At 52.0% G+C, this 23,031-nt stretch overlaps 1 protein-coding gene across 1 annotated transcript in view; it reads left to right on the top strand.

Annotated features, from left to right (window-relative positions):
- Positions 1–23,031, top strand: part of AGFG2 (ArfGAP with FG repeats 2) — a 567,631-nt gene that overhangs the window by 362,186 nt on the left and 182,414 nt on the right. Inside the window, exon 9 of the mRNA XM_085639598.1 lies at positions 9,958–10,022. Coding sequence (XP_085495724.1) covers positions 9,958–10,022 — 65 coding nt within the window. The remainder of the gene's footprint in view (positions 1–9,957; positions 10,023–23,031) is intronic.

The following is a 23,031-nucleotide window of genomic DNA, read 5'->3' as shown; positions in this document are numbered from 1 at the left end:
CTGCATCCTGTGTTTCATGCTACATACCAAGCATGGCAAAGAGCGCATCATCTTTTAATAGTTCCTCATCGTTTACATTCTAAAGCTCCATTATGGGTAATGAAAGTATTCGTATTAATGGTCATGCGCTTCATTGGACTGACTGGAGTTCGAAAGGAATCCAGACATTAGATCAGATCATAGTAAATGGTAACCTGAAATCCTTTGATCTTCTTTGTGAAGAATTTGACCTTCCTTTACATCAGACTTCACAACATCTACAACTACAACACTGTCTGAGGAGATGTCTTAGACCTTCACCTTGGACATTAGAAACATCGCTGATATTGGAATATCTTTATACCTGGGGAAAGTATAAAGGAGTAATGTCAGTATTATATCGTACTCTAACTAACCATCTGTACTCACAACCTCTTCTTAAAGCTCTTCACGAGAAATGGCAAGAACGCTTACATATTTTAATAGACGAAAACATATGGCCAGCCATCTTAGAATCCCTGGACAAAGGCACTTGTGAAGCACGCTTGAAATTCTGCCTTTTTAAAACGCTGCATGACTGGTATTGGACACCATCAAAATCGTACCGTGCAGGGTTGTTAACGCACTCTACATGTTGGAGATGTTCTGGAGTTAATAGTGACCTCCTCCATTTACTCTGCGAGTGCCCCTCTCCAACATTTTTGGAAACAAGTAGGAGATACATTAAAAGAAACTATTCCTCTCAAACTCTCTCTTACCTCCTCCGCTATTTTACTGCATGATCTTAGGAGCTCTTATGACATTATGCATCCTCAGCGCCAACTCTTACATACTGCACTCTCCACAGCTAAAAATGTTATTCTAAGATGGTGGCAATCACCTAATCCTCCGTCCTTCGAGGACTGGATGGCCGCAATGATACAGACAGCTTCAGATGAACACATGATATATAAATTACAAGACCAAGAAGTAATATTTCAACAAGAATAGACTCCCTTTCTCCGAGATACTTAAATGTTCTCTTTTACTGACCTGTTTCTTCCCTCTATTCTCTTCTCTCTTCCGGTTCCGTCCATACCTTCTTTCTCCGGGTAGGGAGGTTTCTTTCTTTCTCTCTTGTTGTTCCTTTCTTCTAATTTCTTCATCTATCCACTTTTCAATGTTTTCATTCATTTAACAGCTTATTTCTTTATTTTTCCAAATATCTATTTATTTACCTATTCATTTACTTACTCACTTATCCATTTATCTACATATTTATTAATCTATTCATTTATTTTATCTCGCTATTTAGAATCCCTTATCTTCCATCATATATCTATCTATCAAACATAATTCACACTACGGATTTGAAATATTTTATCAGCTCTAAATTATATTTGCCTGCCCCATAATTTATCTTGTCTAACCTCTTTCATTGAGTATGACTAACCAGAGTTAGATTTCCTAGCATAGTGTCCAATATTCTCCTTTTCTTTCATTAACTCCTTGTTTTTTTCATTTCTCCCATTTTCCTTTCTTACTCACAAGTTTTTTTTTGTTTTCTTCTTTATATTACACTATATTTGTAAAGATGTTGCATTGCTTTGGGTCCTATTACGATGTATTATTCTTTTACAAATGTATTTACCTTTAATTTTTCAATAAGGAATTGCGACACAAATGGCAACCAGAACCACCCAGTACAAAGTGCAGACTCTACCAATTATATGGAGAAAGTTTGATACACATACTATTGATCTGCCCGATTTTATTAACCGAAAGAGCAATTTTATTGAAAAGAATTTTTAATATTCATGGTATCAGATCATTTTGGCACGCCTTACTATTTTGTATGAAAAGGAGTCTCCACAAATAAAGCAGCCTTTATAAAATGTTACCTCAAAGCAGAGCGGCTGTTGACTGCAAAGGGACTAATAAACACAATGTAACGCTGGCACAACAGAAATGTTATCCAAGCAGAGCATTTAAACGACTAAAAGCCTTTGAACACTATGTAATGGCGGCATCTTCAGAAATCGTGTGTGTGATAAAATGTGATCTCCAAGTGACGAGGCCATTGACTCAAAGGGACTGACAAACATAATGCAAGGCCGGTACAACAGAAATGTTATCAAAGCGGAGCGGTCAATGACGGCAAAGCCTCTGATGAACAATATGTAAACACGGTATTACTAGAAAGCTTGTGTGGTAGTCATTTTGTTCATTATAACCCGCAACAGCTGTAGATAAAAGCAATCTAACTTAAAATCCACAATTCTGGAAGAGGTATTAGGTAATTGTGCCCTTGATAGGGAGGCACAGGACAGGCAGCGTATTATTTAATTCCCTTCAAGCCTAAAGACAAACCACATGAAATTGACTCTACCGTATTCTGTACAAGAATGAATTTTAATAAATTGACAAAAAGATCATAAGATTAGATGTATATAATCGTCCTAAGACGCTAGTATCAATATCTTTTATGTATTTTAGCGTTGCATTAAACAAAATTGTTGAATATCATTAAAAAAATATATATGTAGCATATGTGCACCTTTTAACAATCTACTTGTGTAAAATACTATGTTTTTTATTAACTGAAATAAAATTTCCTTTGACCTCATGTAAGGTAATGTGGGTTATAACAGGGCCCATGCACAGAGGCTTCCATTTTACAAGTTCAAGTTTAAACTCGACATCTTTTTTAGAAATTGATTTTTTTTTTTTACATACTTTGCACTTGCATGATAACGTGATCAAAGTGTTCTGCTTGCAGTGCACATTTTTTGCAAACATTTTATCGCAACACTGTACATTATAATCAAGGATAAAGTACACTGAGCACGCTGCCCTTGTGTGTCGTTGTTCTTTTTTGAGACTGCTCTGAATCAGAAACACAAACAGTGACTTAGACACAGTGTGAATGGAGCCAGTCAAATTATTTAAACTGCTTCAAAAACTTAGTTGGTCAGAGGAGCATGTCCATGGCTTCCAAATCCATCACACATACAGGTAAATGGGGACTTCAGCTGCTCCAAGAGATCGGTCAGAATGTACTTCTTACTCCGCTCTCTAGAGTAGAGTCAGTGTTGGGTTGGGTTATCATTAATATATGTTCATATATTCACTGCAACATTATAATGGTTGAATTATTCATCTTTTTCACCATTCTTGTACTGCTGGTAACAATGCAATGCTTTGTTTCCTTCAGATAATTGCAGCTCTTGTATTTTATACAAGAATCCAATTGCTGAGGAGGAGCCTAGCGCGCAACCAAGATGGCCGCGTAGGTGCGAGGCTCCCGAGGACCTCCGCGACCTCCTGAATTAATCCTGGCGATATCCTGTCCTTGTTGAGGGGACTGTGTTGGGGAACCGGAGCTGAGGCGCCACCCGTTTTTTGGGCTCGAATCGGACCCCGAACGCCGGTGGGAGCATCGATCGAAGGTTGCGGCCTTCTCCTCGCCGGCCCCCCGGATTGGAGTAGTGGGGCGATCCGGGGACAAAGTGAATAACAGCGGCGAGCGGGGCTGGGCGACTGGCGTACCCCGCACTTTCACTTTCGCTTTTGCGCCCTCCTAGCTCTCAAGCCGGGTCGGGCTGCGGAGCGGGGTGCGGTGGTGTGGCCTTGTCCAGGAGCCCGGCTGACCCGCCGGCGGTGGGTTGACCCGCGGTTTGGTGGTCGCCCCTGCCCCCCCCCCTGGCACCCGTGACTTGGTATAGCGGCCTGTTTGGGGAGCTTGGCACGACGGTGGAAGAGCCAGCATGTCCACCAAACAAGATGGCGACCGGGCGAAGGTGAAGACGACCCGCCGTGGCACGGCGCACCAGGCCAACAGTATGGACCGCTACACGCTCCAGAAGGGTTCTCCGGAGACATCGCGTGCATCCCCGGTGGGCCCGACGGAGGCATCTGCTCATCCGGTGGATCTGACCCTCCGGGACGTCATGGGCGCCATCGCAGAGATGAAGGCCTCGGTGGACCAGCGTTTCGACACCTTAGCGCAAAAAATAGACTCGGTCCTTGTGGATGTGAGCCTTGTGAGGGCAGACTTGTCCAAAACAAACGACCGAGTCGACTCCCTGGCCCACACCACAACGAGCCTCACGACAGACGTGGTGGCCCTCCAGAAGGAGGTGCGCCGGCTTGGCCAGGCGAGCGCCCTGATGGACCGGCGATTGGAGGACTCCGAGGGTCGGGCCCGGAGGAATAATGTCCGTATTGTGGGGGTGCCGGAGGGACGAGAGGCGGAGGCGGCGGATCTTTTCGTGGAAGAGTTGATCCTGACCCATCTCCAGCCCCGGGGGCTGAGTAAGCTTTTTGCGGTGGAGCGTGCTCACCGGGTCCCCGGGGGCAGACCTAAGACTGGTGCCCCGCCGCGGCCTCTCATTGCCCGGATTTTTAATTTTCGGGACAGAGATGCTATCCTCCAGACCTCCAGGCAACAGGGACCGGTCAAGCTTGACAACATGGAGGTACATTTCTACCCAGACTTTACTCCGGCGGTCCAGAAGCAGCGACAGAGCTTTCTTGGTGTTAAACGTCGCCTAAGGGACCTGAACCTCAAGTACTCAATGCTCTTTCCAGCTAAGCTGAGGGTAGAGGTGGATGGTCGCACGCACTTCTTAGACCGGCCCGAGGCGGCTGGGGACTGGCTGGACACTCTGCCTGGAGATCGGGGCCGGGAGGGCGGGGGGGGCGCGGCTGGCGAGGAGGGCCCGCCGGATCAGAATTGAGGGGTGACTGAATATGCCTTGCTCTGGACGTTGTTCCTTCACCATTTATTGATTGCGTATGTTCCCCTCCTATGGAGGTCGTGCGGGGTCTGTTGGGGGCTTCCCTCCTCCTCTGGGGGACTAGTTAGTATTTTAGCTATGGGGCGACAGGCACACTGCACTTTGGGGGGGCTGTCTGGGCTCATGCAGGGGTGCAGGGAGGGGGGAGTTCTGTTGGGACCGGGGGGTGGGGGGGGTGTGTTGTTTGTTAGCACCGCAGGGCAAACCCGCTACTATGTTGTTGTTTTTAGGATGCTCGATGGGGGACGACCGATTGATTCGACGTATGATGGGGGGTAGGGATTTGACTGTGTTGTCATGGAATGTTAACGGCCTGGGGGATAGGATTAAGCGTGGTGTGGTCCTGCAGTACTTAAAACGTATTTCACCAGATGTTGTCTTCCTGCAGGAGACGCACCTTATAGGTAACTCCTTTCATGCAATGAATCGGCGGGGATATCGTTTGGTGGCCCATTCCGGCTTCACCTCGGGCTCGCGGGGGGTGGGTATTATGATCAAGAACTCGCTCCCGTTGGAGATTGATGAGGTGCGCCATGATGAGAGGGGACGCTACACGGTTCTGGTGGGAAGAATGGAGGGTAGAGTGTTTATCTTTATATCAGTGTACGTCCCGCCTGGGTTACAAGCCACCACATTCGCGGACCTGGGGCGCCTCCTTCTGGACCTTCCGAGTGGCCTGCTGGTGGTTGGAGGGGACTTTAATGCGGTGGCCTCTGGGTCTATGGATCGCCATCCCCCTAGGGACCTCCCCCGGGCACAGGCGTGGCTGCCCGGCCTTCTGGACACGCTGGGCCTGGTGGATTGCTGGCGATTAAAGCATCCCGCATTGCGACAGTACACCTTCCACTCGGGTGCCCATGGTAGCCTCTCGCGGCTTGATTACATCCTTGTCCCGGCGGCCCATGCAGGGAGGGTGGGGGAGGTGCGCCATCTAGCGCGGGGTATCTCAGACCACTCCCCATTGTTGTTGCATTTCGATGTCTTCCCGAGGGGGGATGGCAGGGTGGCCCCAATCAATGCATGGTATTTGCGCGACCCCACCATTCGTGCCGATTTGATCAAATCCTTACAGCGATATTTCGACGAGAATGTGGGGTCGGTCTCTTCGGCCATCTCCCTGTGGGAGGCTTTCAAGGTAGTCCTTAGAGGGGAGGCCCTCTCCTTTATCTCCCATGCCCGGCGGCTCGAGCGGGAGGAGGTGACCCGGGTAGAGGCCGAGATTGCAGAACTGGAGGGTGACCTGGGGAGCGGGGTAACAGACGCCAAGTTGCATGTTCTACACCTAAAGCAGGCGGCCTATCGGGCCCTCGTCACAGAGGCGGCCAGGGGCCTCAGTAGAGAGCAGCAGGGGCGATTGTATGATGTGGGTGATAAGGCTGGCAAATTGATTGCGTGGTTGGATAAGAGGGAGAGAGCGAGCCGCGTGGTGCCTTTGATTGAGAGTGTTGATGGTGCGTGTGTCACTGAGCCGGAAGCCATTGTCTCCTGCTTCGCGGATTATTTCCGCGAAGTCTACTCCCCGGTTTCCCCCTGCTCGGAGGAAGATTCCCATGCCCTGCTTCGGGACATCGCACTGCCCTCCCTAACGGTGGAGGACAGGGATTCGCTGGACGCCCCTCCCACCTCGGACGAAATTGCCTTGGCTATTCGCTCGGTTGCATCCGGCAAGGCCATGGGCCCCAATGGTATTCCCATCGAGCTCTACAAGCTACGCCCGGATGTGTTGGCGCCCCACCTGCGCGCGATGTTCCTGGCGGCCCACTCGCAGGGTTCCCTCCCGCCGGACCAGCGTCTGGCCACAATTGTGGTGATCCACAAGGAGGGGAAGCCCCGTGAACGGGTCACATCCTATAGGCCGATTTCGCTTTTGAACGCGGAGCCCAAAATCCTCGCCAAGGTGTTGGCCAACCGGTTGGTTGGCGTGGTGGGCGATTTGGTCCACCAAGACCAATCTGGCTTTATACCGCACCGCAACACGGCGCTCAATCTGCGGCGCTTGCACGGGGTGCTCGCGCGTGTCCCATTTGTGCGGGAGCCGGCCATCTTGGCGTCCTTGGACGCCACCATGGCGTTTGATACGCTTGAATGGCCATACATCTGGGCGATGCTGGCGAAATTCGGGTTTGGCCCGGGTTTCATTAGCTGGGTCAAATTGCTATATTCGGGCCCATTGGCGCAGGTGGTAGTGAATGGGCGAGTCTCGGCCCCATTCGCGCTGGGGAGGGGTACGCGACAGGGTTGCCCCCTGTCGCCTCTCCTGTTTGCCCTGGCCCTGGAGCCCCTGGCGGAGTGGCTGCGGTGGCACCCTTCTATCCGTGGTCTCCGCTGGACCCCCGAGCATGAGGACCGTGTGTCCCTCTATGCTGACGACATCCTTCTGTATCTCGCCTCCCCGCGTAAATCACTGATCGTCCTGGTTGATGTTTTGCGCTCATTCGGTCGCAACTCAGGCCTGGTCATCAACTGGGCGAAATCCTGTGTCTATGTGCTTTCCGGGGAGGCTCCGGCCCTACCACGGGACTGTCCGATCCAGATTGCCTCCCAAGGTTTTCGGTACCTGGGTATCTATATCACACTTGACCCGGAGGCCCGCTATGAGCGGAATTTGCTACCCCCCCTCCAGCGCTTGAAGGAGGACGTGGTGCGCTGGCGGCGTCTGCCGCTCTCGCCGCTCGGCCAAGCGGCCTTGTTCAAAATGATGTCCCTGCCGCGCTTCCTCTACGCCCTCCAGAATACTATGGACTTGGTCCCGGCACGCTATTTCCGTGAGGTGGAGGGCCTCCAGCGGCGCCTGTTCTGGGACGGGAGGCCGCGCATTGCTCTGGCTAAATTGACGCTCCCGTGGTACGATGGGGGGGTCGCCCTCCCGGACATTAAACGGTATTACTGGGCCTCCCAACTAGCTGCAATTAATCATGGCCTTTATGGGCCCGCCTTGAACCCGGCATTTGAGATGGATAAGATGCTCCTACCCGGTGGCGATTACAATCGCGCGCTCTACTCTGGCGCGCCCGACTCCCGTCTGACGGGACCGACGCGTGTCATGGTGCGTGTCTGGCACGCGGCTAATGCAGCTATGGGGTGGAAGGACCGTTTGACCCGGGCGTCACCGCTGTATGCGTCTGAGAGGTTGGGCTCCCTGTGGACGTCGAAGGGCTTCGAGAAGTGGGACACGATCGGAATCAGCACGGTGGGAGATCTCTGGACGAGGGGGGGATTCAAAACTTTTGAGACGCTGCAGGCGGAGTTTCAGCTGCAGGGCAGTGAGTACTTTCGGTACCTACAAGTCCGCCATGCGCTGGGCTCCGTCTTCCCGGACGTCGCATCCATTCCGGAGTCTTCCCCCCTGGAGGACAGAGTGCTGGATGGCCATGTACCGGACAGCACGATCTCCCTCATATACAAAAAACTGATCAACGATAGATCGTGCCTGCTGACTAGTCTCCGCGAGGCCTGGGTTGCCGACGGGCTGGAGCTGGACGACGAGGATTGGATTTCCGCGGTGGCCTCTCCGAAAGAGGTGGCCATCCCGGCTCGCCTTCGTTTCGTCCAGCTCAAGATCCTTCACCGGGTTTACGTGACGGGGCCAAGGCTTCTACGTATGGGTTTTGCTGGTGACGGAATGTGTAAGCGTGGCTGTGGTGCGTTGGCGACTTTCATGCATATACTGTGGGAGTGCCCGAAGGTGGAGCGATTCTGGCGTGGTGTGCATGAGGTCCTGCGTGTGGTTACGCGTGTCGCGCTGCTGCCTGAAGCGAGGAGATGCTTGCTGAATGTATGGGAACCGAATGACTATTCGGTCCCGCAGACGCGGTGGGTGACTCTGGGATACATGATAGCTAAGCGTGACATTGCTCAATTGTGGGGATCCCAGAGGCCCCCTGCGGTGTCGGCCTGGAAAGAGCATATGGATTGGTGTATGTTTCGTGAAAAGGTGGTGTATGTGGCGAGGGGTAAGCCTGGGGCGTGGGTGAAACTCTGGGGCCCCTGGAACGCCTACCGCGGGGGTATTTGTGAGCCACCACTGCTACCGGCTGCCTCGCCTGCTCCGTCTCCCTAGACGGCCCCCCTCCCTCGGCCGCGGGCGCGCGGTCCCCCAGTCCCTGATCTACTCCCATTCCCCTCCTCAGAGTTCTGCTGCTGGTTTGGATCCCCCACTTATGGAGCACGTGCTGTCACTTTGGATCGCGGGTTGCCTTGCGGGTGTGGTTTTTTGGTGTTGTTTTGTTTCAAGAAAAGGGAACCGTACTGTGGGCTTGGAGCTGTGTGGCCTGCACCATTGATTACTCCTGTTTCACTGCTCTGCACTGCCAAGAGACTTTTACTGTATGTATGCAATATGCTTTTGTCATTCTAGCGGCCGACCGGGTGGTTGTAGGCCCATACCTGTAACTTTTACAACCTGCAATAAACGGTTTCAAAAAAAAAAAAAAAAAAAAAAAAAGATTCCAATTGCTTTATTAAATGTTTGAAATGCCTATTTCTTGTGTCCCCCTTGGGGCGTGCCTAAGATAACCACAAAAGCGTAGATCTGTTTCCATGATTTCCATGGGGGGGTAGTCTTAGTGGCCATTATCTACGGTTACATACACCATCCGTTACGCCGTCAGGTTTAGGGGACCAGGTCGCACACTGTGAACTGGCCAGGAATTGGGCCAACATATTCTGATGATGTGCGTGGACTCAGTCCCCTTATTTTGACGCTTATGTTGTCCAAACGCACAGTTTTAATTAGTAGGAACTGTATGACAGTAAGTAATTGCTTTTTTTGGACCTAGGCAAGCTGTTAGATAGACCTGCTACCCGCGGCTGTACTTAGTAAGGCGGATTGCGCATCGTATTGGAACACACGTGGAAGTAGTTTGCTGAAGTGTTGGCATCTGACAGGCCTTCTATTCATTGACTGTCAAGACAGCATCCCATATGTAAAGGATATGATACTAAACAGCACTGCTTTAAAAAGTTATGGCGAATCCTGGTGAATATTTAGAGAACCACATTTACTGGTAACATATTTTTTGTTCCACTTAGAGTTAAACAATATATTGCGCACATTCTACTTTGGAAATAAATAAATGTAGTTGTAAGTGATGCAAATGTTTCCTTTAAAAACATCATTAAGTCTTGCATGTAGTTATCTTAATCCCTCCAACAAGGTATAGTGGGGAGATTAATTTTTTCACATATTTCATGTTTTTAGCGTTTATGGAACAACAACGCAGGTGCCTTCCTTGCCACAATCTAACACCGGGCCTTCTTATGGAGGTAAGTTATCTTTAATGTCCCTAAAGTAGTATGAGTGCATATGTTGTATGTATACTCCTTGAATTGTTCAAGTTTTGAAAACAAAATGCTCATCGTCTTAAAGGGCGGCAAACAGTTTCAGCTAATGTTTCCTAGAGGGATGGTACAGTGAGGCATTGCACTCCCTCAAAGAAGTGTCAAATGACTGTGCACTTTGACTAGGTTCATGTCAATAAACTACCATAGCCAACAGAAAGCTAACCCAGGTACAAATGAGGTAAGCCTTTACAAGAATTCATCTTCATTATTTTAATTTTCTTAACTAAATTGTTGGCCCCTCTCACTCGTGCATAAGAGAGAGAAGTGAATTATGTATTCAGACGGGGTGTTTCTGATTTTCGGCATTGTTGAGCACACGTCATTTTTTGGCTCAGCAAAGAGCGAAAACAGAGAACACATTCTTAACAGACACTTCATAAAGAGAGGGAATGTGGAGGGTTTACATGTTGCTCCTAATGTCACCTCTTAGGCCCCCATACATGCGGAGCAAGTTGGATGTTATGCTGAGGGATGTGCTTTACTAGTTCGCCTTTAGAGCTGGCATACCTTGTTGCAAGCACGCACACATCTCATGCTGTAGTTCCCATTCAAGTCATAACCTGAGGTACTCTGAGCAGGTCGACTCGACTTAAAATGGGATCCACAAAATACAGACAATGACGCATGTGTAGCAGGGCTTTGCTGGTAATACATACATGTTACATACAAACCAGTTCAAATTGTATGCAAACTTGAAGGGTTCTAACACTTGGGTGTGTGTGTATATACGAGGCTTGCAACCGGGAGAAGCCGTATTCTGACTGGTGTTGCTAGCTTAGAAGTATGTGAAGGATCGCCATATTATCTCAGCTGCAGAATCTGCCGTTCTCCAGTATTTGGGGTGTCTTTCATAGATTCACATGCTTGAATATTCCCCGTCGTCGAAGTGGGAGTCCCACGGTATATAAAAAGCAATAAGTGTCATGTATACATATATATACATACATAACCACATAATAGCATATACATATCCAAATAAACTTTATATATATATAGTTCAAAATAACATATCAAGTGAAAATACCATAGGATAGCATTGACACATAGGAAAGCATTGAGAAAAAAGAATCACTTTACTGACATATCCTTATCGTTTTATAGTCCAAACTCTAGCCAATCAGGCGCAAGCACCCTCTAGAACCTTCTCCTCAGAGGCTCAGGCCCTCAGATTTTCTACCGCACGTCGTGTGAAGGGAGTCTCCCTGAGCTCTGCTCAGTCTTTGGTTTGGTTTGAGTTTTTCTCATCATGTCTTCAAGTAAGAAGTCTCTTTTCCGTCCCTGTTCATCTTGTGGGAAGATACGACTTTTTTCGGAGGACCCTCATGAAAAATGTATCTATTGTCTTTACCCTGACCATAAGGTGGCCAACTGTAAAATTTGTAGAACTTTTTCTCAAAAGACTTTGAAGGACAGGGATGGTCGCCTATTATTGTGGCTTCAAAAACTGAAGGATACGGATAACCCCCTTTCTGAGGTGGAAAGTGTGGCCTCTGCTCAAACAGGAGTCTCCTCCAAGCGTAGTAGTGTTCAGGACTTGCCGTATCCCTTTCTGAAAAAGAAGAGACTTCATCTTGAGGAAGTGTCTGCAGGCCAAGTCTCTGTTACTACGCCAGCGCCCCCGAGACCTAGCTCTCAGGCGTCTCTGACTCCGTCAGCGCATGTTTCTGGTCAGAAACGCGCAAAACCGTCTACCGGCCCGTCGACGAGATCTGCCACTTCATCAACCTCGTCAACGACGGTGTCGAGCAGATTTCCTGCGTCGTCGACTTAGTCGACGTTTTCACCGTCTACAGTGGTGTGCGTTTCTCTAAAGACTATTTCGTCGACTATTCCATTATCTTCTTCGTCGACGACTAGGAAGTTGGCCCTTCCATCGACGTCTAAGGCATCGTCGACGATAATAAAGAAGAAGAAGTCATCGCTGCCGGCGCTCACAGCATCGTTGACGACGGCGTCGGCCTCGTCGACGACGACAGTCTCGTCGGCGAGAGCTTCGTCGACGGCAGCCTCGTCGACGGCAGCCTCATCGACGGCAACTTCGTCGACGGCGACTTCGTCGATGATCACCTCGACGACGGTGGTGTCAAATTTTGCAACTATGCCATTGGTGCTAATGTCTACACCAACGCCAGGGTCCGTGGACAACTCCTTGCTACAGCGTCGCCATGCTGTGCTGGACTCTGTCATGATGCCACCGGTCACTCGGCCACCTCATCAGCTATTCCCCTCGGGTGAGGAGGAAGTTTCGGATTCTGATGACGATGTTCACTCCTCTTTTCGGGATGCTCGTAGTCCTTCTGAGCTCCATATTAAATGCCAAGATTTCGAGGAGGATGACTTTTCGCAGGACTATTACTGTCAGGAGCAACATCCCCCTGCACAAGTTCCTATGGCGCAGCTTCCTTTGTCGCTCATCTCCAACCTTCAATTTATGTTGGAAGATTACAATCGTCGCTTTCCGGCTTCCTCTCATAGTTCTCCACGTGAGACGCCATCTGCCGTTCCGTCTACTCCTGTGTTGCCAACTATGCCGACACCATCCGCACCTGCATTGGTTCCCCCTGCAACAGATGAGGTTGTGGATAATCTGGATACGGAGGAGGGAGAGTTTCATGATGAAGACTCTATGGCGGACTGGGATGACTATCAAATCAATTTGCCCGCATCACCTCCAACATCGCCAGTGAACTCACCACCTGTCGACATAACCGGATTCCATCAACTGATGGAAAGGGCGGCTCAACGTTTTCACCTTTCCATGGTGGTTAGGGAGGAGGACTGCTTTCTGTACGACTTCAAGTCCCAGCCGCAGAAACAGGTACGGGCCGTGCCCATTATTGCTGTCATGATCGCTCCTGTGGGCAGGGCAGTACGGAGCTCAGTCCAGGGGAGAAACACGCACCGGGACTACATCCCCCACGAGGCGTAGCGACCGCGCTCCCCCACATGACCGGGAGCGCGGCCGAACAAAAGACGGAGCAACGCAGGGGGGCGGTGCCAATGATTCGTTTTCAACCTGTATCCGGTCAACGGCCCGCGACCTGCGTCGTCGAACCCAGCCGAGTTTTCCAAGCCTCGGACAGCCCGTGTTCTCAGCCCGGAGCTCCACGCCTCCAGAAGCGTCAGACAGCCCGTGTCTCCAGTCCGACGCTCCCCGCCACCAGAGCGTCCCGATCCCCGCCGCTTCAACCAACAGCGCGAGGTTAGTGCCTCCACCACTGCAAACGCCCGAAGAGACCCCGGAGGTTCCGGGCTATCCTCGGAACCCGATTGGCACATCCCGCTCCTCTGCTTCATCCTACTGAGCGCGGGGGGGTAACGAGTGCCCTCCGTTCTTCCGCGCAGGAGCTTCTCCTGCTGTTTTGTCCTTCCTTTGGTGTTCCTCGCAGCGTCCCCTCAGAACCCGGTATCCCGGCGCTCCTCGGCCCCAAGGATTCCTGTGCTTAGAGTGGAAGCGCCACCAGCGGTTACAGGGTGCTACAGATCTCCATTTCCTCAGTTCATGAGCCTATATTCCCAGCGCTCCTCGGCCCCACGGATTCCTGGGTCTTGAGTAGAAGCGCCATCGTCGGCTCCCGTGAAGCTCAAAAAAACGCATTTGGGTCATTCACGCCCCGAGCCTGGAACGAAAGCATAATCAGAGGTCGGCTTAGACCTCACCTGCGAGCTTGTGGCCTCGCCCCAGTGCATTCAACTGGATCGAGACCTTGTCTTGGGCATTGATTCCAGCTCCACCCGCCAAGGGAAGAGAGGAAGAGGCAGGTAACACTGGGAACACGTTGGGGGACGCTCTAGCCGCAGGGAGAGAATGAATAGCATCTAAATCCCCTCTCTTTGTCTCGTTGCAGGTATCTCTCCCAGCTGACTCCTCCCTTCCTTCCCTCGCCCACCTGTCTCCCGAACCCGAGGGTCTTTCATACGAATCCGGGTTGGGGACGGATGGGAGGGGGAACCCTCTATAGCATCAGTGTCATCCCGAGGAGAAAACCCAAGGTGCGCCACGACAGAAACATTGGCCCACGAATTACCCTCCTCCTGATAACGCTGATTTAGAGATGGCCACGTTAGACGACGTAGTTGCCGCTCTGGCCCTAGTCCAGGCAGAGTTGGCCACGTCTAGGGCAGAAACAGCGGCGTTGCATACCCGCTTGGACCGCCTTCAGAGAAACCCCTTTGATGCAGGGAACACGTTCCCTACAACCACACCCCAAGTGGTAGTCGAGATGCCATCACACGTGCCTTTGGCTCCTCCGGAAAGATATCACGGGGAGATACAAAAGGTGCAGGTATTTATGACCCAGATATTGCTGCACTTCCATTGCAAGCCTAAACTGTTTCTGACTAACCAAGCCAGGGTAGCGTTCCTCATCTCCTACCTGGCCGGGGAAGCTGCGCAATGGGCCGTTCCGATAGTCAGGAGAGATGACGCCCTCTTATATGACTGGGACACCATTCGGCTGGAGTTCGAAAAAACCTTTGATCGCCGGGCAGACACCTTCTCCGCCGACAGCGATCTCCTTGAACTCCGGCAAGGCAACAGCGGTTTCATCGGCTACGTCAACAGCTTTCGACGGTTGGTGGCCGAAACAGACTGGCCCGAATCTAAGCAGGCAGCGATCTTCTCCCGAGGGCTAACGGAAGACCTGAAGGACGTGATCGCCCAAATAGATCCCCAACCCCACACCTGTGCGGCGATGATCGAATTGGCCTCCCGCCTGGAATGTCGTCTGAGGGAAAGAAAAGGAGACCACTAACGCAAGGAGAAACCTCTTGCGTCGTACGAACATCCCCGCTCTACAGATCCCGTAACAACCCGCTCAAACCCCATGGAAATAGGGACCGTGAGGGCGTCACTGACCCTCAGTGAACGAGACCATCGACGTAAGCAGGGTCTCTGCTTATATTGCGGCAAGAAGGGCCACTTCCTACGTGAATGTCCCGTGCGCCCCAAGATCGGCCGTAACCGCACCAGCCAAGCAGCAGCCCTTAACAACGAAGAACCGACGGGAAACCCGAGGGCTTGAAGGTTCAGGAAGGGACATCTTCAAGCTACCTGTCTATCCCTTCTACCGAAGCAGACATCACCAAGGAGCCCAACCACTTTTTTGTTTCCTTATACGTAGTGGTGAACCACAGTCCCCTACTCGTTCGCGCCATGGTCGACTCCGGAGCCACAGGGTGCTTCATAGATAAGACTGAAGCAGAAAGGCTGGGAATCCCACTATTTCTCAAGGACCAGCCAGAACTCGTCTATGCGGTGGACGGTAAAGAGCTGGACTCCGGTCCTATCACGTATCAAACCCCTTCCCTGTGGGTCACCATAGGGGAAGACCACGGTGAGTGGCTCACCTTTAACGTCATCCACGCACCGCGCTGCAACCTCATCCTGGGGTTGCCCTGGCTGAGAATGCACGAGCCTCACATCACGTGGGCAACCAACTTGATACAGTTCAACTCCGTCTTCTGTCACCGTCAGTGCAAGCAGCCGAGAGGGCACCCGGACATGGAAGTCACCCCCAACCAACACGTGGCCACAGCAGCCGAGAAAGACGTCACACTCCCACACTGGTACTCCCCCTACGTGGACGTCTTCGATAAACAAAGAGCCGAAGAATTGCCCCCACATCGGCAATACGACTGCCGCATAGACCTGATACCTGGGGCTACAATCCCATGCAGCAGAATATACGCCCTTACGGGCCCTGAAACCCAGCATCTCCGCGAATACCTGGACGAATTCCTGAACTTGGGCTTCATTCGCCCTTCTAGGTCGCCGGCGGCGTCACCCCTCTTCTTCATCCCGAAGGCCAACGGCGAACTCCGCTGTTGTATAGACTACCGCGCTCTCAATGCGCTAACCATAAAAAAACAATACCTATTACCACTGATTCCGGTGCTCCTGGAACAAGTACGGGAAGCCAACATATACACCAAGTTGGATCTCCGAGGGGCATACCATCTGGTACGCATACGCAGAGCAGAGGGGACGAATGGAAAACCGCCTTCAAAACCAGGTTCGGCCTGTTTGAGTATTTGGTCATGCCCTTCGGGCTCTGCAGTGCCCCGGCCGCCTTCCAGTTCTTCCTCAACAAAGTACTGAGAGACTTCTTGGACAAGTACGTCGTGGTGTATATAGACGACATTCTCATCTTTTCGTCTAACCTACAAGACCATATACACCATGTAACGACGGTGGAATTCCTCGGCGTCCTGTTGACCCCTGCTGGACAGATCATGACCCATCGCAAGGTACAAGCCGTGGTTAAGTGACCCTGACCCCAGACCGTGAAGGAAGTCCAAAGCTTTCTTGGCTTCTCGAACTTTTACAGGAGGTTCATCCACCACTTCTCCCAGTTGGTGACCCCCCTCACCCGGTTAACGCGGAAAGGGGTTCCGTTTGTCTGGTCTACTGAGGCCCAAACAGCATTCGATCTGCTCAAAAAGGCATTTACCTCCGCTCCCATCTTACGCCATGCCAAACCCGACCTTCCGTTTATCGTGGAAGCAGATGCCTCAGACGTGGCGGTCGGCGCTATCTTATCTCAACGGCAACCAGACACTGGACAGCTCCATCCAGTCGCCTTCATGTCTCAAACTATGCCCGGCCGAACTGAACTACACCATCTCCGAAAAGGAACTGCTCGCCATACGGGAAGCATTCCTTGAGTGGCGGCATTGGTTGATGGGCGCGCAACATCAGGTGACGGTGTTCACTGACCATCGTAATCTTCAGTTCCTCCGATCCGCACGTCATCTCTCGCCCCGCCAAAAAAGATGGATGCTCTTTTTTGCGGAGTACCACTTTCTGGTTACCTTCCGGCCAGGAGCACATAACAAGAAGGCGGACGCCTTGTCCCGTCAGGAACTTCCCAGCCTCCCGGAGGAGACCCCCGACCAACCAATACTGTCACCAGAACAAGTGGTGGGTAGTCTGAAGACCAAGTCATTCCTGCAGAACGTGAGGAAAGGGATACAGACGTTCACCTGGTCGACCTGGCTGAAGCGACATAAGGAATGGCGACTCCACAGCGGCCTTCCCATGTGTGGCTCTCGAGTGTTGATCCCTACTCTTCGACTCCGCAAACTCGTCTTCGACTGGTGTCACAACGTACCCTGTGCCGGTCACATGGGAAGAACGACGACCCTGGAGCTGGTGTTGAGACAATGCTGGTGGCCTTCTGTTCGACCAGATATCCTGACCTGGGTAAGAAACTGCACTATCTGCGCCCAAATGAAGGCCGATCATCGTAAAGAACAAGGCCTCCTGATGCCTCTTCCGACCCCGACGTATCCGTGGGAAAAGATCTCTATCGACTTCATTGTAGGTCTGCCCAAGGATCAAGGCTGCACGACGATAGTAGTCGTCATCGACTACCTCACTAAAATGGGACATTTTATCGCGTGCAAGCAAGTACCCTCGGCAGGGGCTCTAGCTAAACTCCTGTTGGTCCACGTGGTCCGGCTACACGGCCTTTCCCTGGGGATAATATCGGACAGAGGATCGCAATTCACCGCCCGTTTTTGGAAGGTGTGGTGTGATGAACTTGGCATTCACTCCGCTCTATCCACCAGCTTCCATCCTCAAACGGACGGCCAAACAGAGAGACTGAACCAAACCCTGAAATAGTACCTGCGCTGTTACGTGGATCAGGCAGAGGACTCCTAGGTGGACTGGCTCTGGGTAGCAGAAATAGCCTATAATAACTCTAGGCACTCCTCCACGCACCACACACCCTTCTTTCTTGCTTCAGGTCATCACCCCTGTTGTCTCCCGTTTCTCCTCCCGCGGGCACACAGCAACCTTCCCGAGGTGCAGGACAGAATCGAAACAATTCATGCTGCACTCAAACAAGCCCGGGACAATCTACGCTTAGCGAAGACACGCTATAAGGTCCAAGCGGACAAACATCGCCGAGCCCCTCCAGAATACCACAAGGGCGACAGGGTGTGGTTGTCCACAAGGCACATCCGGTTTAAGAAACCTAGCATGTTCACTCCAAAATACATCGGACCATATCCTGTGGTGCGACATGTGAACCCCGTGGCAGTGCAGCTGCGGTTGCCCCAGCACCTGCGCATACACCCCGTGTTCCACGTCTCCCTGCTGAAACCCTCCTTCTGTCCGGTCCGAAAAGTCCCTGACCCGGTCTGGGTACACCACGAGCAGGAATACGTGGTGAAACGGGTGCTAGACTCAACTCGTAAGGGGCAAGCTGTGGTACCTCCTAGCTTGGAAGGGTTATGGGCCGGAGGAAAACTCATGGGAACCCGCTTCGGCGATTCATGCGGAGCGCCTGGTAGCGGCCTTCCACCGCCGCTGCCCGGACAAACCCGGTCCCCCTCTTGCCGTGGGACGCGGTGGGAAGGGGGATGTGCTGTCATGATCGCTCCTGTGGGCAGGGCAGTACGGAGCTCAGTCCAGGGAAGAAACACGCACCGCAACTACATCCCCCATGAGGCGTAGCGACCGCGCTCCCCCACGTGACCGGGAGCGCGGCCGAACAAAAGACGGAGCAATGCAGGGGGGCGGTGCCAATGATTCGTCTTCAACCTGTATCCGGTCAACGGCCCGCGACCTGTGTCGTCGAACCCAGCCGAGTTTTCCAAGCCTCGGACAGCCCGTGTTCTCAGCCCGGAGCTCCACGCCTCCAGAAGCGTCAGACAGCCCGTGTCTCCAGTCCAACGCTCCCCGCCACCAGAGCGTCCCGATCCCCGCCGCTTCAACCAACAGCGCGAGGTGAGTGCCTCCACCACTGCAAACGCCCGAAGAGAACCCGGAGGTTCCGGGCTATCCTCGGAACCCGATTGGCACATCCCGCTCCTCTGCTCCATCCTACTGAGCGCGGGGGGGTAACGAGTGCCCTTCGTTCTTCCGCGCAGGAGCTTCTCCTGCTGTTTTGTCCTTCCTTTGGTGTTCCTCGCAGCGTCCCCTCAGAACCCGCTATCCCGGCGCTCCTCGGCCCCAAGGATTCCTGGGCTTAGAGTGGAAGCGCCACCAGCGGTTACAGGGTGCTACAGATCTTCATTTCCTCAGTTCATGAGCCTATCTTTCCCGGTGCTCCTCAGCCCCACGGATTCCTGGGTCTTGAGTAGAAGCGCCATAGTCAGCTCCCGTGAAGCTCAAAAAACACATTTGGGTCATTCACGCCCCGAGCCTGGAACGAAAGCATAATCAGAGGTCGGCTTAGACCTCACCTGCGAGCTTGTGGCCTCGCCCCAGTGCATTCAACTGGATCGAGACCTTGTCTTGGGCATTGATTCCAGCTCCACCCGCCAAGGGAAGAGAGGAAGAGGCAGGTAACACTGGGAACCCGTTGGGGGACGCTCTAGCCGCAGGGAGACAATGAATAGCATCTAAACCCCCCCTCTCTTTGTCTCGTTGCAGGTATCTCTCCCAGCTGACTCCTCCCTTCCTTCCCTCGCCCACCTGTCTCCCGAACCCGAGGGTCTTTCATACGAATCCGGGTTGGGGACGGATGAGAGGGGGAACCCTCTATAGCATCAGTGTCATCCCGAGGAGAAAACCCAAGGTGCGCCACGACAATAGACTTTATCTGGAATGAGGGCATTAAGCTAATGAAAACGCCTAACTCCATCCCGGCAGTGCTCCCGCGACTGGAGAAAAAGTACAAGGCACCGGACTCTTCTCCAGCTTGCTTAGTGTCTCAGCCTAAGCCAGACTCGGTAATCACCCAGGCGGCACAACGTCGCTCCAAAAATCCCTCGTCTCCACTTTCGTCGCCTCCGGATCGTGACGGCCGCCGCCTGGATGCCATTGACAAAAAGTTCTCGACCATGGCTTCGACAACAGTCCGAGCAGCAAATTCTTTGGCCATCCTCGGTCGTTACGATCGACAAATGTGGTCGAACATGGCAGCTTTGGTTAAGCTTATTCCCGAAGACTCTAGAGCGGACGCCCTAAACATCCTCCGAAATCATTGATTGCTCCGTTGACATTGCCTCCACGGGTTTTCGTCAATTGGCTGGAGCGGCCGTTTTAAGAAGACAGGGTTGGCTTCGTTCCACCTCGTTCCGTCAGGAGGTCCAGGCCAAGATTCTGGACATGCCGTATGACGGAGAATCTTTGTTCGGCCAGCATGTGGAGGACGCTTTGCAGGCCATCAAGAAGGACACGGAGACGGCTTGCTCCCTCGGCACTCTCCAGTTCCGGAAGCAGCCCTTTCAGGGTGCGCGCGGCCGCAGCACCTCCTCTTCCTTTCGTGGGTCTTCTTCCCAGTACCGCTCCTACAACCAAGGACAACAACGTTATTCCTCACAGCCGCAGCAGTCTTACAGATCTTATAGAGGAAGATCCAATTACAGGGAAAACTCTTCCAAAAAACAATGTCTGTGTACATCAAGGATCCCCTCTCTCCAGTTTTTCCCTTTCTCCAGTTGGAGGACGAATCTCCCAGTTCTTTCCGAATTGGTCCTCAATCACTTCGGACCGTTGGGTTTTGGACATTATTTCAAGGGGCCATGCCCTAGAGTTTGTAAAGGTTCTCCCCCACACCTCTCCATCCGGACCTCCTCCCGCTCACCTCAAAGAACTTTTCAACCAAATACAGATAATGTTCAAAAAAGGGGCCATCGAAGTGGTTCCGAAATCACAAAAGGGGTTGCGGTTATATTCCCGTTTTTTCCTCATACTAAAGAAATCTGGGGAGTGGCGCCCCATCCTCGATCAACAAATTTCTCAATGACCAATCATTCCGCATGCTCACGCTAAAGGACATCCTTCAATTCTTCTCTCAGGGCGATTACATGACGACAATCGACCTTCAGGATGCTTACTTCCATGTGCCCATAATCCCACGCCACAGAAAATACTTACGTTTTCGTGTAGGTCACAGGGATTTCCAATTCAAGGTCCTGCCCTTCGGCCTCCGCTCAGCTCCTCGTGTCTTCACAAAGATCCTGGCCCCGGTGGTGGCCCATTTGAGACTAACGGGCATTCAAATATTCCCGTATTTGGACGATTGTCTCATCAAATCTCAGTCCTCCCACCAAGCGGCCCCTCGATACTCAGCGCTGTCTCACTCTATTTCAGTCTCTGGGCTTGTCAATCAACTTGCAAAAGTCTCAGCTCACGCCAGCCCTGTACAAGACCTTTCTCGGCGCTACCATCGATACGAGCAGGACTATGGCCTTTGCCTCTGCAGAGCGGCAAGCAAGAATTCGACAGCTCGCAAGCTCCATCGCAGCAAAGCAGTCAGTTTCAGTCCGCATAGTAAAGTCCTTTCTGGGGATGGCGTCCTCCTGCATCGATTTGATCCCACATTGCAGACTGAGAACTCGTACCATTCGGGAGGAATTGGACAAGCAGTGGCGTCAGGTCTCCGGTTCCTTCAACGACCAGCTCGTGGTGACAGCCCGCATGGCTCAGGTGCTGCATTGGTGGACTCGTCCTTCCAACATCGCAGCGGGAACATCTTTTCTGACGACAGCCCCAGAGCTCGTTCTTACCACGGATGCATCCATGGAAGGATGGGGCGGACATCTTCAAGATTTGTCTGTCAAGTGCAAGTGGACAATGGTTCCGCGTTCCTGGCACATCAACAGATTGGAGCTGATGGCCATTTTCTTGGCGTTGAAATCCTTCCGCCTCCAGCTCCAGGGGGAGTCAGTCCTCATTCAGACGGACAACACCACCAGCATACACTACCTGAACAAGCAGGGCGGGACAAGATCTCCGCTGCTTTCCCGACTGGCTCAGAGGATTTGGGGTTAGGCCATAGTCCATCGGATTACGCTCCTGGCAGTTCACCTGCCCGGCATTTCCAATATTCTAGCGGATGCACTCAGTCGGTCAACGTCATCGACCCACGAGTGGGAATTGCACCAGCCGACTCTACACTTTGTTTTCGGCCTTTGGGGTCACCCGACTATCGACCTTTTTGCAACCCCACAGAACAGCAAATGCCAGTCCTACGCAAGCTGGTTTACCCACAAAGGGTCGTGCAGAAATGCCCTTTCGATAAATTGGTACAGGATATTTGCGTACGCTTTTCCGCCGATCCCTCGAGTGTTGCGGAAGATGCGGCAACAACCGTGCCAGGTGCTTCTCATAGCTCCACCGTGGCCTCGGCAGGCATGGTTCTCAGTTGCTCCTCCTCTCCCAATGCGAACCCATCCTTCTTCACCCGAGGCCGGATCTTCTAACTATGAACGACGGGAGGATATGCCATCCGAATCCCAGTTCACTCAGCTTGTCGGCTTGGAACCTGAGCACCTTGAATTTGCTCATTTGAACATTCCACCAGCCTGCAGTGAGGTGTTAGCTAGGGCGAGGGCGCCCTCCACTATGAAGACTTATAAGCTGAAGTGGAAGCGATTTTGTCTTTGGTGTGCGTCGGTCCACATCCATCCAGTGCACGCCTCCCCAGAACACATTTTGCCGTTCTTCCTGCAGTTAGCGCAGTCTGGACTGTCACACTCTACCTTAAAGGTCTTTCTAGCGGCAATATCTCGCTTTCGGCAGGACGGTTCGTCCTCTCTCTATTCATCTAGAGTAATACAGCAATTTTTCAAGGGTCTCTTCCGAATGTTCCCGCCCATTCGGCGTCCTCCACCCACGTGGCGTTTTAACATCGTATTGGCTCAGCTCATGAAGGCGCCTTTTGAGTCAATACATTCGGCAGATTTCAAATTCTTAACATGGAAGGTGGCCCTCCTCCTTGCACTGACTTCCTCCCGCAGAGTAAGTGACATTCACGCCTTTACAATACAACCTCCGTTTCTTCAATTCAGATCGGACTGTGTAATCCTCCGCACTAATCCGGCTTTCATGCCTAAAGTACCATCCGATTTCCATCTCAATGAACCAGTAATCTTGAAGACCTTTTTCCCGCATCCGCAGTCTCCAGCGGAACAGAGTCTACACTCTTTGGACTTAAAGAGGTGCCTTAAATTCTACATCAGCAGAACACAA

Source organism: Triturus cristatus, chromosome 12, assembly GCF_964204655.1.
Source record: "Triturus cristatus chromosome 12, aTriCri1.1, whole genome shotgun sequence".
NCBI lineage: Eukaryota > Metazoa > Chordata > Amphibia > Caudata > Salamandridae > Triturus > Triturus cristatus.
The sequence above is the reverse complement of the archived record's forward strand: the minus strand, read 5'-3'. Positions and strand labels throughout refer to the sequence as shown.